Below are 17,998 nucleotides of genomic sequence, written 5' to 3'. Positions count from 1 at the left end.
AAGAAAAGCAAAATCATGATTGGCATATATGCAGCCATCTAGCCTGATATCATGATATCATTAACCATCAACCTATCATTCACAATTCTTCGCTTTAATAATATCCTCACATCTCCAGAATTACCCATAACCATTGTCAGTCATCATCAGAGCACTGCCACATTCCCAAACAGTCTGTTCCTCTAAACACTTTAGCTGCAGACGGCAGGTTATTGAACATCTTCTGATTAATTCACTGTTAATTATGATAAAGTATGAGAGACAGTCTGTTGTCGCTCAAAGTAAAGTGACAGGAGACCGACGAGGTCAGCTGTAGCACTCATAATGAAGCAGCAGCGCCCCTATTACCGCTGGGAAATGATCTTCACAAATAAGCCTGAAGTTAGACGCCAGAGTAAATTAATACAATTAATTTCAACCTGAAATTCCGCTTGGAGGAGACATGCATGTTAGGCCAGCGGTGGATAGTCATTAGCGAGGATATTAAATATTCCAGGCAAACAGGAAAGCATCAAATTGAAAAGGAAACACAATCTGGAGACCAAAAGCAATGACTTCCTGGGACCTTTGGCAATGGCGCAGATCTTCCTGATTAAGTGAATGTGCTCGCAAACAGCTGTAAACTCATTACGTGTTATGCACAGAAAAGAAAAAGAAATCCCACTTTATCCGGAAGAAAGGTGGAAAAGATGCACTCGAGGCTTTTGCTTTAAACTGCCTGCGTCCTGTTAAATGACTTGTCAGCATTACGCAATAATCTCATGCCATCCTCATGAAAATCAATCCAGCATTTTCTGGATTCCTGGGGACAGAAGTCTACAAGCACATTTTCCATGGGAGGTTTTTGAGAGGTTATAATATATTGTGATCGTTTCTACAGAATTCAACTGGGCCCATTGAATTTGAAGGAAGCATAAATAAATGATTATGATGAGCAAAAATACTAAAGTACTATACACTTATTGCCAAAAGTATTGGGACGCCCCTCCAAATCACTGAGTTCCGGTGTTCAATCCCTTCATGGCCACAGGTGTGTAAATCAAACACTAGGCCTGCAGACGCTTCTACACACATTAGTGAAAGAATGGGTCACTCTCAGGAGCTCAGTGAACTCAAGCGTGGTACCGTGATAGGTTGACACCTGTCCAATAAGTCCATTCGTGAAATTTACTCACTACTAAATATTTCACGCTCAACTGTTAGTGGGATTATAACAAAGTGGAAGCGATTGGGAACAACAGCAGCTCAAGTAAAAGGACACGTAAAATCACAGAACGGGGTCAGTGCATGCTGAGGGTCACAGTGCGGAGAAGTCAGCAACTTTCTGCAGAGTCAATCGCTACAGACCTCCAAACTTCTGTGTCCTTCAAATGAGCTCAAGAACAGTGCATAGAGGGCTTCATGGAATGGGTTTCCATGGCCGAGTAGCTCATCCAAGCCTTGCATCAACAAATGCAATGTAAAGCGTGGGATGCAGTGGAGTAAAGCAGCCGCCACTGTACTCTAGAGCAGTGTGACGTGTTCTCTGAGTTACCAATCACGCTTCAGTCTGACAATCACATGGACGAGTCTGGGTTTGGTGGTTGCCAGGAGAACGGGACTTCTAACTTTGTGGGTCTGTCCTGAACTCCAGCAGCCATATCACCCTGCAGGCCAAAACCGGTTTCCCACTGAAGCTAAGCAGGGCTGAGCCTGGTCAGTACCTGGATGGGAGACCAACTGGGAAAAGCAGGAGCTGCTGGTAGAGGCGTTAGTGAGCCCAGCAGGGGGCGCTCACCCTGTGGTCTGTGTGGGTCCTAATGCCCTGATATAGTGATGGGGACACTATACTGTATGAGACGTTAAACCGAGGTCCCGACTCTCTGTGGTCATTAAAAATCCCAGGATGTCCTTTGATAAAGAGTAGGGGTGCAACCCAGTGATCCTGGCTAAATTTGACCATTGGCCCCTGTCCATCATGGCCTCCTAATCATCCCCGTATTCTGATTGGCTTAATGTCTCCTCTCCACCAATCAGCTGGTGTGTGGTGAGCGTTCTGGCGCAATATGGCTGCCGTCGCATCATCCAGGTGGGTGCTGCACATTGGTGGTAGTTAAGGAGATTCCCCCCTTCTACGTAAAGCGCTTTGAGTGCCAAGAAAAAGCGCTATATAAATGTAACAAATTATTATTATTATAATTAACTCAACCGTATTACCTAGATTTCTAAAGTACTACACTTTAAGGGATTTTGATTTATCACACTGAATCAAGTGTTTTTTTTCTTCTAATGGTACAGCAAAAAATAAATAAAAAATCATTCAGATTCAATTTCTGTTTCATTCAGTGACTTTATCTTTTCTTTGATTGCACCAGTAGGTGGTGTATCTTTGAGTATATCATTGATTCTTTTGATTGTTCACTCAACAGATTAATTCAAAAAAGTCAAAACACCATAAAACAGATAAATTTAAAAAAAGCATATTTTCTTTGCAATAGATACAATTTACACCGTGTAAAAAATGTCTTTGCAATAAGTGTAAATAGTTGTTACATGCTATTTATATTCATAATTAACAAGGGACTTCTGAAGTTAATAAAGAGTCAGACGACATTGCATACCAGCTACGCTCATCGGATGTAACATAAGCATTTTGAACTGCGGGAGGCGCTACACTTGTTCCATAAGTTCAATGCGGAAGGCGATCGGCTGGACGCTAGATAATTTAACATGTGGAGCACATTAAATGACAGACAGATGCACTTTTATGGACTTCAAAAACACACATTCACTGCCATTATAAAGCTTGGATTAGCCAGGACTTTTTAAATGTAATTCTGATTTTATTCATCTGAAAGAAGAATGTCATATACAATTAATTTAAATTTTTGGGTAAACTAACCCTTTAACAATCCAGTGTCTTCTGTAAGATGGTCTGGCCCAACCAGACGTTAGTGTAAACAGCCTCTGCCAACAAGGTGGAAAACAGCAGATTAACAATATTTTACGTTCATACTATTAATCATAATTGTGTAAAGAATAATGTGTTTATTATCTCACTTCATTTAAAACAATCGTGAAAATTAGTCTGGAAGCTACTTGGAATCAACAAAATCTGGAAACCGAATCTAACAGCCCTACTTGCGAAGAGCTTTTTCAATGACATTATGACATGAAAATGTTGTTTCTACAGGAGAGCTATAAACCTGAGGGCCGCGGGGAACGCAAAACACTTGCTTAGATATCCCCTTTAGCTCAGAATACATTTTTAATAAAGCTAGCGTACACCATTAATAATAAAACGCACGTTAATATTCATATACTGAACAAAAACCTCAACGTTCAGAAGGTCTCTGAGGTCCTGTAGACGTGTGCAAGAGGTTCTTCTGTAGGAGTGAAGCAGTGAACTACAGTGATTTGCTTCAGCTCATGAGAGCTTCTCGAGGTTGCCAGACTTCGCGTGGATGTTGTAAGATATATTCTACCTGTGCCGGCCCTCATGAGAACAATAGCTTCAGGCATGTGTTTACAGGAGCAGGAGTAGAACTGCTGACTTCCTCTCAGAGAAGCTGCTTTCCCCTGTGACAGAGTAGTGTCTTTGAAATCAACATGTTCTACACCCACACCGCCCTTAGATAACTGTCTATTTGTCACGGCTCGGAAAAAGAATGATTTCAAAATCCTTCAGGAAACATACGCAAGTTTTTTTAGCTGTTAGTGCATGTTTTTCTCCTTCCGTCATCTGTTTTTAAACGTATTCAACATTTCCCATCTGAATGCAAGAGACGTTTGGAGAGAATCACGCAATCGCTGGTGGTCCATGGTGCAAGAAGACAAGAATATCTCATTCCATTTGTTGTATGCCACAGGATAAAAGAGGGAATGCGATCCCAGAACACACTGTCACTAGTCGTCAGGAAACCAGGAAACTCTTTGTTAACTCTTTCGGTTTGTTTTAAAAAGTTGCCAGTCAGCACAAGTAATTTTTATCATTTTCACAAAAGTTTCACAGCCCCCAGAATATTTTGTTGTATGAATATCTGAACATACAATATATCAAAAGAAAGAACTCTGCTTTTAAAATTAAAAATTGCTTTCAACACTGAGAAACCTTGTTTTTGTTAAAGATTACATCCGAATCAAATTCAGAAAGATGATCAAAACACAGATGGAGTAGATGGAGTCCATCAACACCCCAAAGCTTCACAGTCCTAGAGCTCGCCCTGGGCGACATTCATTCAGTAACATTACGCCGTCTTGATTTATTTAATGTTGATGATTGTGTTATTTTACATATGCATATGATTACATATGAGATCACTTGTTTCTGATTCTTCTTCGCCCGTGTTTTGATCTGGAGGTTCTCTAGCCTAGAAATCTAGACACACCCTTGCGGCAGCAAATCTAATCTGCCCGCGAGTGTCATCTAGCAACTCTCAATACCCTTCTGAGTATTTGCCTAACTCTTGCCAGGCCAATCACATCGTGTATAGAGTCGGTGGGCGGGGCCATAATGATGACGGCCGAGTTGCGTTTGCGTGCTTCTAGTAAACACAGAAACTGGCGAACGGCGGCGGTCTTTTGAATCTGCTTTGACCGCGACTCTGGAAGACTTGGAGTTGAGCTTTTCTCTGAGAAAAGAACAAAGAACAGCACTGAAGTCATTCTTAAGGGAAGATGTGTTCGGAGTTTTGCCGACCGGATACGGCGAATGTTTAATCTTAAACAAGCTCTGCTTCAATGGTTTGTTATGCTTGTTTAGAAGAGTTTCTGTTAAGTTGGTGATGAGTGGAGCATGAGCTTAGTTTGAGAACAGATTTTGGTTAATTTTTTATATATCGCTGTCCTCATTCAGCAAGTGCTATGCAATGCTAATGCTATCAAAGCATTGTGTCGCTAATTAGCAAGGTAGTATTTATTAAACTAGCTTGTTAAAGCTAGCCAAGTTTCCAATACTAAAAATGTTCAAATTGAGATTACATGATCATTTTAAGTTAAAAGGAAACATTAGCTTACTCAAATAGTAATTCAAATGTATGTATACAACATAAAAATCTGCAAGTTCTGCTTACTTTTTGAGTTTTGCCAACTTATTCGGGTTTACATTTAGCACGAATCCAAAGTGACATTTAAAGATATTTATAATGATACCAAATATTTCACATCGATGCTGTTCTTTCTGATAATGTTTTATTAATTTAGGATGCCGCACAACTGTCTACAACATTGATAACAATAATCAGAGATGTTAATTAACCAGCAAATCAGCATTTTACAATGATTTCTGAAGGATCATGTGACACTGAGGAATCAGGGCGTCAGGGAAAAATGTCTTTCATTTAGCCTATCATTTAACATGCTTTTGCCAATGTTTAATTCAGAGGCAGATGAGGAAATGGGACAGAGTGGTCAAATGGCATCGTTCACAATGCACGCAAACACGAGTGCAAGCGATGCAACACGATGCGAGCAAGTTTTAGCCACTAAACTCGGGTACAGCTACTCATGTAAAATAAAGATTGCTTAAATGTTTGATGAAAATAAAGAGCTGGCAAGCATTCGTCATTTCTATCCAGAGTTCTTGAAGGGGCCATGTGTAAGTGTAAGTGTAAGAGAATGTATCCGCATCCTCTCAAGAAACACTCGCATCCATCTATCCTCTAGTCACTGACCAACCTCATCCTCCATCCAACCCATGTTGAATCATTAAGATCATACCAGGAGCTCTGCTCTGCTCTGCTCGGCATGAAAGTTTATTCAAGCAAGTATTTCTGGGACAGACTGCTTGATGAGGCTATGCATACGGAACTGCTGTCCACGTTATGAAACATTTGATTATGCAAACCCGCAGGAAAGTACATACTTCACGTCTCCAGCTGAATTTCTGCTTGATGTTGAATATCTACTGATTTTGGAGTTTTTTGTGAAAATACAAACAGCACATTATTATAAGTTATGATCGCTCTAGTTGTTTTCTATGCACCAGATGGACAATGTGCACTAACTATCAAGAGAAGAGTAATTAGTCTGCCCACACTGAGGACTAAAATTCAGCATGACATGACAAAATCCCAGCCAATCAAAACTAGCTGATGATACGGATATGTGGAGTGTGATTTGAACCAATTACATTTCACAATCCGAACACAACACACACTGCTTATCACTGGGAGTCTCACATAAAGATTACTTTCTCTATATGAAGATTACATTCTCAAACATGAAGGTCAGTCGCTGTACTTGAGTCTTTTATAAGCATATTTTAAAAGAAGGAAGAAAATAAACTGCTCAGTTAAAAGCTTTCATAAAAACCATAAGTATGTTTTACTGTGACTTTGAGAGCATCAAGTATTAAACTCTCAGTGAAAAGATTCATAATATCACAATGATAGTAGTAATAATAATGATGTTTAGAAAGAAAAAATGCATCTTGATATCCTCAAATGGCCCATTTTAAGTGCACTATTAATAACATCATAAATTGATGTTTCTTAAAAATAAATTATAATAATTTCAATTAGGGCCGGGACTCGATTAAAAAAATTAATCTAATTAATTAGAGGCTTTGTAATTAATTAATCGAAATTAATCGCATTTTAATCGCATATAAATATTTTACCTGAGAACAATGAGAAGTAATTTTTCACATGTATTTTTAGTATACCATTGAATAATGACTGAATACATAAGCTTAATCAACAAAATATTGTTTATTTATTTCAGTCCAGCAGACCAGCGCAATGTTTGCCATTAAGTGTAGCAAAAGCATATTTGTGATATTTGAGGCTCGATGTGCTGCGGTGATACGCTAATTCCTTGTTGTATAGCAGGGGTGTCCAATCCTGCTCCTGGAGGGCCACTGTTCTGCTGAGTTTAGCTCTAACCCCAATTAAACACACCTGTACCAGCTCATTAAGGTCTTATTAGGCATACTAGAAACTTTAGCAGTGTATTGAGGCAGGAGCTAAACTCTGCAGGACGTCAGTGGCCCTCCAGGACCGACTTTGGATACCCCTGTTGTATAGCTTGCACACAACCATGCTCTTGTCGACGCTTCCATCATTTCGTTTTTTAAAACTAAATTTTCCATCCACGGGGCCAAGCAAAGCGGTCTCATCAGCTTCTTCGTTCATGTTCACTATGGTTTGTTGTTTTCATGGTTGTTGTCGTGACTCCGGAGCGCTAGTTGGTGTTCCAGTATAATCGGTCCGTCAAAACTCATTCATTGAAAAACGTTCCGCGGGGCAAAAATAAGTGCGATTAATTTTTTTTTTTTTTTTTGCGTAATTAATTAACGCGTTAAAGTCCCGTAGTTAATTAATCTTAATTAACGCGTTAAAGTCCCGGCCCTAATTTCAATACTTTCCTTAAAATTCCAAGCAGCTTTGTTTAAACAACCTAGCCTGAAATTGCGCTGAAAAAAAGTTTGAAATCCCTTTTTAATTAAGCCAAATTTGACTTCTTATGCACTAACAATCACTTTCCCTTAAGCTGCGTAGAAGAGTGAATTAGGGCCCACGGCTTTCTGAGAAAAGAAGTTTGACGCTGCAGTAGTGAGACACATTTCCCTCCAAAAATGAATCAAAGGGAAGGGGAGGCAACCGGGCCGAGACGCTGAAACGACAGTAAAGGATGCTTCAGGCTGACGCAGCCTTCTTCATGTGACTCAGATCAGGCAATGGAAGACACAGGACCACACTCATCGCCTCACTCCCAGAGCTCATACGCGCAGTGAACGCATTTCCTCACATTTATCCAGCCGACAGACACCCTGATGAGAAAAGAAGATAAAAGCCCAAATCTGCTGTACAGGTAATATGTGTCATGAGACACACTCTTATGAAGGCATGTAATGGACAGACACCACTGTTATATAAACTCATACTCATAAAGCAAAGTAATACATAACCGTATGAAAAGTGTTTTTTTTTTCTTTCTTTTTTTTCATTTTTTATAAATCTTGATAAATGCATGTATTTAACTACAGGTTTTTATAGTTTTTACACTGGGGCTTGACATTTCAGCAGTGGTGTGTGTAAGCGGTCCTTCCTATTAGCCACTTTGCCGGGTACCTTTTTCAATTTACACCTGACCCAATTTTTGCTGGTGGGGCATAAATGAAATAAGTCCTTCTGAATAGATACATAACCAACATTTAGAAAGCCAAAACTTGAGAGTTTACAGTTCAAGACTCAGACTTACTCAGACTGTTATTAACATGGAAGTGTATAAGCTCAAACATAACAAACATAGATAGACACACAATAAAGCGAAGCCACACGTCAGCTCATGCTTCATTTAAAAAACTATACATTTTATGAAGCATTTTCTAAAGCCATGTGATGTGAGTTTTCAGATAAGGCTGATAAGACACAGTCAAATAAACAGTCAAATACACACAAAATAATGTCAAAATACCGGTCTTGGTGAGTATTTTGGCATGTAAACACAGTCAGTTGCAAACAGTTGAAAAAAGAAAACGCATGTGTAACAGTATAACAGATATGTAAGTCAGCTCTTAAAGTGACAGCAGCCTAATATACCTGTTTCCGAATTATGAGATAGTATTAAACATATGGCAGTTTTACCCATGGTATCGATGTCAAAATTATGGCCAGTGAAAATGCTGAGTGGCTAGTAACTTTGGAAATCTACTTGCAACAGTGTCTGCTGAGCAAAAATGTTAATGTCAAGCCCTGAATACACACATAAACAAACAAACAAGCAAACCAACCCTCAGCTTGTAGGTCATAAATAAGACTAGAAGGCTCAAAAGCACAGCCAAGCAACTGGAAAAAACCCAAGACTAATGCAATAAAGAGAAAGAAGGCATGTACCCTTCACTATCCATTAGTTAACATGCAAAATTAATGAACTAGTGATATAATGCACTAAGCCATCTTCCTGGAATTTGATGCAAGTGTCTAAAAGACAGTAATTTGATGAGGTTTAATAGGGAGTGATGAGGTCTTTAATCAGAGGCCACCTCTTCACTGAGGTTTAATAAACACAATTATGATTGGCACAGATCGCCTTAAACTCACCAAGCAGAGCAGCTCTTAATTAATGCCGTGGATTTCATCTGAATCTGATATATGCATTAAATGACAATGTAGTGTAACAAGATGTAGAACGGACTGGAATCTTTACCTTCATAATAGATTTTGAAGCCGTGCGCGCTCACGGCGAAGTCACTGGTGAGTCTCAGGGAGAATACGGACCCAGTGCTCGTGATGGGAGGAGGGATCTGGAAACCCGTTAACCTGCAGAGAGCAAAGACAGAAAACATAAGCTAGAAATCAAAGATCTTATACACGTATCAGCCTCACGTTAGGGCGGTTTCAGCACTCACTGCACACATGGTGTTCATTTTGAGACTTTTGTGATAGTAAAACTGCCATGCTGATGATTTCGTGAAAGGCATGTCAAAATTACCCTAATAGTTGACTTAGAAATGAAATGAAGTTGAAGTTGAAATGTATTATTTACTGACCATGAAACTTGCAATGTTTGATAATAAAAAATGCAATGTTTAATAATAAAATTAATCAAATAAAATGATTTTAATGTTAAAGTCTGGTCGTCATTATTACAGTCCTCAATCATTTATTTATAAACTAATGTTTTAAACTTAAAAAAATAAGAAATCAATACATTTATTCAGCAAGGACACAATAAATGGATCAAATGTGACAGTAAAGACATTTAAAATGTTACTAAAGATCCCGATTTCAAATACAGATTTTTTTTATATCAAGGATTCCACAAAAATCTGAAGAAGATAATAATCAGAAAAGTTTCTTGAGGATCATACAGCTTTGATCACAGGAATAAATTACACTTCACAATATAGAAAACAGTTATTTTTAATTGTAATAATATTTCACAATATTACAGATTTTACTGTTTTTTTTAATCAAATAAATGAAGCCTTGGTGAGCAGAAGAGGGATTTTTTTTTTAATCTTACAGATCCCAAACTTTTGCAATATCGAGAATCAAAGGCTGAACTATTGCTTCATAACATTTGTATTATTTCTTCAGTGACACAAACTGATCTATAACACATAACACGAGGAAACAGGCTTCTAATTAAAAAGGCCAATGCTTATGACAACATGGCTCAAATATAAAAAACATTGTGAAACTAATTGGATGTGGCAATGTTTATGAGCCTGTATTCTCCAAGTGCTCATAATATTGCACATTACTTCTTCCTTGCTTTCTTTAAGCTCCAGAATAATCCCCAATGCTTACGTGCGCACGGAAAGAAGACATTTCGCCAAACCTCTGGTTGTGGGCCTCCAGAGAGCAGCGACATTATAATCCACCAGCAGAACGCATGACGAAACACACACTCTGCATACGGAATGTGTGTTAGCAGAGCTGCTGGTTATCTCCGTTTAAAAAAATCGTCTAGGTCAGCAACATTAGGACGCGCAAAGGTTTTTAAACGCGCGCGCCCGTGTGTGTGTGTGTGTGTGTGTGTGTGTGTGTTCAAATATGCAAGTGTCAGCTAACGTGTGTCACATGGAGAGAATTTCTTTTGTTTATGCTAATGAGCTCACAGTGAGGCTGAAATATTTATAAATGCCTATGCATAATATCCTCAGGACATTGCAGTTTTGATTTAATAATATTAACCTTTAAACCTTATAAGACTGTTAGAGAATGGATTCAAAGATCTATGTTCCTAAATCTTATATAAATCCACACATGACCCAATTGCATCTTAACATAGAATAATCTCTCTCTATAGAGATTGAACATTGATTAATGTTAACAATAACAATAGATTAACATTAATCTTGCATTTAAAAAACAAACATTATGTAACACTTAATTTCAGCATTTACTCTCTCTTTGGGTGTCATGGCAAAGCATGCTGGGAATTAGAAATCCAGGCACAGTTTCATTTCATTTTAAGTTTTTCTAAATTAAAAGAAGTTTAAACAATGAAACTATTCAGATGACTAGTGTGTCTGTTTTCTGAACTCAAAAGAAAAGGAAAGTTCTCAATACTCATAAACTTGTATTTGATTGAACTAATGTGTTTAATTTGAGTTAGCTCAACTCAAATCAATTCATAGTTTTGAGCGTTAGAGTTTGCAGTGTAAACTGGTTTAAAACAAAAAAGTTTTTAAAATACAAGCCCATTGAAACCACAAAAGTTTAGCTTTTGCTTAATATTACAGCAAAATGTGAGCTCTTGTGTTGCTCAGTGTCAGTCTTGGGAATGAGTTAAAGCACGTACGCAAGCTGGACTGCGGGATCCGGTTTTAAAGGTTGCTGGAGATCAGTGGCGCTTGAGTTCTTTAAAAGGAACAGCAGCTCCGTTCGCAGACTCTGTCCGTCCCCAAGGGCTTCGCTAACTGCTTTTTTCGACGACTGCGTGAGTTGGAACAAATCTATCTCCTCACTCTGCCCTCAGCCAAAACAGTCGGGAGCCTCGACTCTCTGCCGCTCGTTAGATGATCATCGGGGCTTAAATCGCTTGGACATTCTGCGTTTGGCCCGAGAACATGCAGCAAACTCCTCTTGTCTTCAAGCTCCCAGCCACCAATCAGCTCACGCTGCACACTTTAAAAGGCACCATACTGACAGGGTCAAAAACCAGCCTGTCATTCGAGTTAGGATTAAAAGGACGCTTTAACGGAAAACTGGCCGGAAAACAAGACTCCTGTGTAGGCAATAGTGTTCTAGCATCAAACCTTTGACCTCAAAATGCTCAAGGGCGATACAGAAACAGCTTAAACTTAAGTGCTGTTTGGATTTCAAGGGTTAGGGAATGTGTGCGGACCTCAGCGGTTTCAATGAATTCATGTACACACATACACAAACACACACACACACACACACACACACACACACACACACACCCACACACACACACACACACACACACACACACACACACACGTCGTGTTTCCATGTTTTATGGGGACTTTCCATAGGCGTAATGGATTTCATACTGTACAAACTGTACATCCTATCCCCTTACACTGCCCCTGCCCATAAACCTACCCATCACACACACACACACACACACACACACACACACACACACACACACACACACACACACACACACACTGCCCCTAAACCTACCCATCACAGGAAACATTCTGCATTTTTACTTTCTCAAAAAAACTCCTACTGTGTGATTTATAAGATGTTTTCCTCATGGGGACCTAAAAATGTCCCCACAAGGACAAGGATTTTGGATATTGCCATCTTTGTGGGGACATTCTGTCCCCATAACGTAGGGATTAGCAGGCACACACACACACACACACACACACACACACACACACACACACACCTACCTTTTTTCAAGATTCACACATTTCAATTAACTCTTTCCCTTCCGTTATTTGTGAGAAAACGCTTCCCGGCCAAACACGGAATTTTCCGGGTTTACGTATTTTCACCATTAGACACTAGGGGGCGCTATTAAGCATCATCTGAATGAATACAGACTGGGGACATGAGGAAGACGCAGTAAAACAAGTAATCATATGTACGCAGATGCATATGAAAAATAACATGATCATCAACATTAAACATCCTATAAATCATGTTACTGAATGAGATGTGGACTCAGGACGAGCAAGTCTTTCACAAAAACGTGATTTTCTTAGCTTTTTGTTTAAAATATTGCTTTTTTTTAATGAAACTAACCCATATTCAAAAGTTGATAAAAAAAAGAAAAGCATGAAGCTATATATAGAATATATATAGAATACAATGTTCTTTTGATATATTGCATGCTCAGATATTCATTAAAAATATATATTATAATAGGGGGAAAGAGTTAATAGCAAAATTCCATCAAATTGAATTGAAAATCCTTATATATTATTCACATTATGAATAAAAGGGTAAAAATACATTTAATAAAACATTTAGTATAAATCTTAATTGAACGTTATTGGACAATTTAGTTTATGTGATTTGTAGATTTATACATAATGTTTTATGAAGCTCTATTTTTTTATTTACTCTTTTAAAATCATTTATTTATAATATGATAATATGTAATGATTGTTCATTATAATTTGATATAATTTTACTATTAAATGAAATGCGAAATGCGAAAAAAATGTAAAGGAAGATTTATTCAAAATGTTTTTAAGCTTAAAATGAATTATAAAATTATTTCATGAAAAAATAAAAGTAGGTAATTCAGATGGAAATTCTCAGAGTTTGTAGGAATACAATTCACAGACTAACCTTTGAAAATGCCGAAATTACTTTATGTTCCAATATTAAAACAATAACCAAACAAATTGTGACAAAACACAAATATATCCATATCTATGCCTAAATGGAAAGAAAGATGAATTTTGTCCATTAATGTTTCCATTAACTTGTCCTCAAATATTTTTTGACATCTACTATACACGTATTTGTCTTGGAAGACCATTCAATGTACTAAATGATTCAGAACGCATTTCTCATTTTTAATGGAGAGGGCAGTCTGTATTTCATTTATATTTCTGCTGTCAAATGAGAGCTTCCCACATGCTAGAATATTACCCAGATCCCGTTTACCAGGAGAAAAAAACCCACTTTGATCCACTGCTTGGAGATCATGAAACATTTCCGCAAAGACACCATTACACCCCTGCCTCTAATGTTGCTTTATTCCTAATGTGCATTCCCCTCCTTTTAATCCAGTAATTACATTTTACCAAATATGCTCGCTCGTACTCACACTCATTTATTTCCTTGATGAGATTTCTCTGTTTCTGTCTCTCTGTCAGCCTCTCTCTCCATTCTCTTTCTGTCTGTCTGTCTGTCTGTCATTCTGTCCGTCCGTCCGTCCATCTGTCATTCTGTCTGTCTGTCTGTCTGTCTGTCTGTCTGTCTGTCTGTCTGTCTGTCTGTCATTCTGTCTGTCTGTCATTCTGTCTGTCTATCTGTCCTTCCTTCCTTCCTTCCTTCCTTCCTTCCTTCCTTCCTTCCTTCCTTCCTTCCTTCCTTCCTTCCTTCCTTCCTTCCTTCCTTCCTTCCTTCCTTCCTTCCTTCCTTCCGTCCGTCATTCTGTCTGTCTGTCTGTCATTCTGTCTGTCTGTCTGTCTGTCTGTCATTCTGTCTGTCTGTCTGTCATTCTGTCTGTCTATCTGTCTGTCCTTCCTTCCTTCCTTCCTTCCTTCCTTCCTTCCTTCCTTCCTTCCTTCCTTCCTTCCTTCCTTCCTTCCTTCCTTCCTTCCTTCCGTCCGTCCGTCCGTCCGTCCGTCATTCTGTCTGTCTGTCTGTCTGTCTGTCTGTCATTCTGTCTGTCATTCTGTCATTCTGTCTGTCTGTCTGTCTGTCATTCTGTCTGTCTGTCATTCTGTCTGTCTGTCTTTCTGTCATTCTGTCATTCTGTCTGTCTTTCTGTCATTCTGTCATTCTGTCTGTCTGTCATTCTGTCTGTCTGTCATTCTGTCTGTCTATCTGTCTGTCTGTCATTCTGTATGTCTGTCTGTCATTCTGTCTGTCTGGCTGTCATTCTGTCTGTCTGGCTGTCATTCTGTCTGTTTGTCTGTCTGTCTGTGTGTCATTCTGTCTGTCTGTCTGTATGTCTGTCATTCTGTCTGTCTGTCTGTCTGTCATTCTGTCTGTCTGTCTGTCATTCTGTCTGTCTGTCATTCTGTCTGTCTGTCTGTCATTCTGTCTGTCTGTCTGTCTGTCTGTCTGTCTGTCTGTCTGTCATTCTGTCTGTCTGTCATTCTGTCTGTCTGTCTGTCTGTCTGTCTGTCATTCTGTCTGTCTGTCTGTCTGTCTGTCTGTCTGTCTGTCATTCTGTCTGTCTGTCTGTCTGATTAAGCCCTGGTAAGGCATTCTTAAACAACCCGGGAAGGAATAAAAAAAATTTAAAAAAAAGCTGGGGAATGCAGTGGGGAATCGTGGAAATATGAGGTTTGCTTGGAGGGTTTAATCTGCTGCAGTAGCATTTGTTTCTTATCCAGTCAGAGTGTGAGCTTATGAGCAGATGAAACATTCTGTAAGTGAAAATTCAAGTACTTAGTCCTTAATCAGAGTGCAATATTCAAAGTCATAGATTCAAGTCAATTGATTTTCCCCTCTCATTAAAAGTCCTGCAGTGTAAAAGGATAATGTAATCCAACTCGGAAGGTGCAGTTCCTATGATTATTTAATTGTTTTCATCTTGCCATGGTTGCATATGATCACATTTGAGTGAGTAACATGTTAGGATGAGAGTTAAGATGGATGGGTTTAATAAAGATATTTAAACAGGGTTATGAGGTCTCATATGTTGCACAAGGGCGCTCAATCACAAAACTACAGCACTCCATGAAGATCAAGACCGTTCATTTCTCTCAGGTGTTTGACCAATTAAAAAAACAATAAAAAATGTCACTGCTGGTGTGTGTGTGTGTGTGTGGGTGGGTTTAATTTAGGTATTGCAACATTCATTTTGAGAATTGAAAAATATTATTCAAATTATTATTCATGCTTTTAAATAGCTTTAGTGATTATTAGATGGTATGATATTAGATAAATGAATATACAGTATACATTATATTGCCAAAAGTTCTGGGACGCCTGGCTTTACATGCACATGAACTTTAACAACATCCCATTCTTTTTTTAGCCATTGTTTTTGGCCATTCTTCTAGAAGCGCATTTGTGAGGTCAGGCACTGATGTTGGACGAGAAGGCCTGGCTCTCAGTCTCCACTCTTATTCATGCCAAAGCTGTTCTATCAGGTTGAGCTCAGGACTCTGTGCCGGTCAGTCAAGTTCCTCCTCAGCAAACTCGCTCATCCATGTCTTTATGGTCCGATGCTTTGTGCACTGGAGCAGTCATGTTGGAACAGGAAAGGGCCATCCCCAAGTCACATCATCTTCCTCCACCAAACTTTACACTTGGCACAATGCAGCCAGACAAGTACCAAGTCCCAAAAGCCAAACCCAGACTCATCCATGGGATTGTCAGACAGAGAAGCGTGATTGGTCACTCAGAGAACACGTCTCACTGCTCTAGAGTCCAGTTGCTGCTTTACTCCACTGCATCCCACGCTTTGCATGGGCCCACTTTATATTAGGTGACCTTAAGTACTATGTTCTTAAATAAAAAAAGAAGTACAATGTACTGACTGTGTTCAAATTGTATTGCAAAGCACTTTTGTTGATATTGAGGTGGGATACGGGTATTTACGGGTAGTTAGGGACAGGTGTGGTGGTGTGGGTTAGTTTAAGGGTAGGGTTAGAGACAGGTGTGGTGGTGTGGGTTAGTTTAAGGGTAGAGTTAGGGACAGGTGTGATGGTGTGGGTTAGTTTAAGGGTTGAGTTAGGGACAGGTGTGGTGGTGTGGGTTAGTTTAAGGGTAGAGTTAGGGACAGGTGTGGTGGTGTGGGTCAGTTTAAGGGTAGAGTTAGGGACAGGTGTGGTGGTGTGGGTCATTTTAAGGGTAGAGTTAGGGACAGTTGTGGTGGTGTGGGTTAGTTTAAGGGTAGAGTTAGGGACAGGTGTGGTGGTGTGGGTTAGTTTAAGGGTAGAGTTAGGGACAGGTGTGGTGGTGTGGGTCAGTTTAAGGGTAGAGTTAGGGACAGGTGTGGTGGTGTGGGTCAGTTTAAGGGTAGGGTTAGAGACAGGTGTGGTGGTGTGGGTTAGTTTATAGGTAGAGTTAGAGACAGGTGTGGTGGGATGGGTTAGTTTAAGGGTAGAGTTAGGGACAGGTGTGGTGGGATGGGTTAGTTTAAGGGTAGAGTTAGGGACAGGTGTGGTGGGATGGGTTAGTTTAAGGGTAGAGTTAGGGACAGGTGTGGTGGTGTGGGTTAGTTTAAGGGTAGAGTTAGGGACAGGTGTGGTGGTGTGGGTTAGTTTAAGGGTAGAGTTAGGGACAGGTGTGGTGGTGTGGGTTAGTTTAAGGGTAGAGTTAGGGACAGGTGTGGTGGTGTGGGTTAGTTTAAGGGTAGAGTTAGGGACAGGTGTGGTGGTGTGGGTTAGTTTAAGGGTAGAGTTAGGGACAGGTGTGGTGGTGTGGGTTAGTTTAAGGGTAGAGTTAGGGACAGGTGTGGTGGTGTAGGTCAGTTTAAGGGTAGAGTTAGGGACAGGTGTGGTGGTGTGGGTCAGTTTAAGGGTAGAGTTAGGGACAGGTGTGGTGGTGTGGGTTAGTTTAAGGGTAGGGTTAGAGACAGGTGTGGTGGTGTGGGTTAGTTTAAGGGTAGAGTTAGGGACAGGTGTGGTGGTGTGGGTTAGTTTAAGGGTAGAGTTAGGGACAGGTGTGGTGGTGTGGGTCAGTTTAAGGGTAGAGTTAGGGACAGGTGTGGTGGTGTGGGTCAGTTTAAGGGTAGGGTTAGAGACAGGTGTGGTGGTGTGGGTCAGTTTAAGGTTAGGGTTAAGTGTAAGGGAAGTGCCAACTGTGTAATTACAAATGTAACTACAGAAATTAATTACAGACGTAATTACATGCAGGTATTGGGTTAGGTGTAAGTACAATGGAAGTACAATGTAAAAATATGTATGTACACAGTAAGTGCATTGTATTGAATTATTAATCAAAATGTTATAATATTTATAATATAAAGTTATAACACCTAATATAAAGTGGGTCCCTTTCTATTGCATTTGGTGATGTAAGGCTTGGATGAGCTGCTCGGCCATGGAAACCCATTTCATGAAGCCCTCTATGCACTGTTCTTGAAGGCCACAGAAGTTTGGAGGTCTGGAGCTGTTGACTCTACAGAAAGTTGATGACTTCTGCGCACTGTGACCCTCAGCACGCACTGACCCCGCTCTGTGATTTTAAGTGGCCTATCACTTCATGGCTGAGTTGCTGTTGTTCCCAATCGCTTCCACTTTGTTATAATCCCACAAACAGTTGAGTGTGAAATATTTAGTATTGAGGGAATTTCATTAATGGACTTATTGCACAGGTGTCAACCTATCACGGTACCACGCTTGAGTTCACTGAGCTGTTGCCAGCAGCCATATCACCCTGTATCCCAAGACTGGTTTCCCACTGAAGCTAAGCAGGGCTGAGCCTGGTCAGTACCTGGATGGGAG

The 17,998-nt window shown here is 39.7% G+C and overlaps 1 protein-coding gene across 2 annotated transcripts in view; it reads right to left on the bottom strand.

The window, feature by feature from the left end:
- Positions 1–17,998, bottom strand: part of csmd3b (CUB and Sushi multiple domains 3b) — a 500,836-nt gene that overhangs the window by 418,676 nt on the left and 64,162 nt on the right. For both annotated transcript variants that reach the window (XM_067425814.1, XM_067425815.1), the window contains exon 3: positions 9,130–9,242. In XM_067425814.1, coding sequence (XP_067281915.1) covers positions 9,130–9,242 — 113 coding nt within the window. The remainder of the gene's footprint in view (positions 1–9,129; positions 9,243–17,998) is intronic.

Source organism: Pseudorasbora parva, chromosome 19 (genome assembly GCF_024679245.1).
Source record: "Pseudorasbora parva isolate DD20220531a chromosome 19, ASM2467924v1, whole genome shotgun sequence".
Taxonomy (NCBI): domain Eukaryota; kingdom Metazoa; phylum Chordata; class Actinopteri; order Cypriniformes; family Gobionidae; genus Pseudorasbora; species Pseudorasbora parva.
Note: the sequence above shows the minus strand (reverse complement) of the source record. Positions and strands in the feature narration are given on the sequence as shown.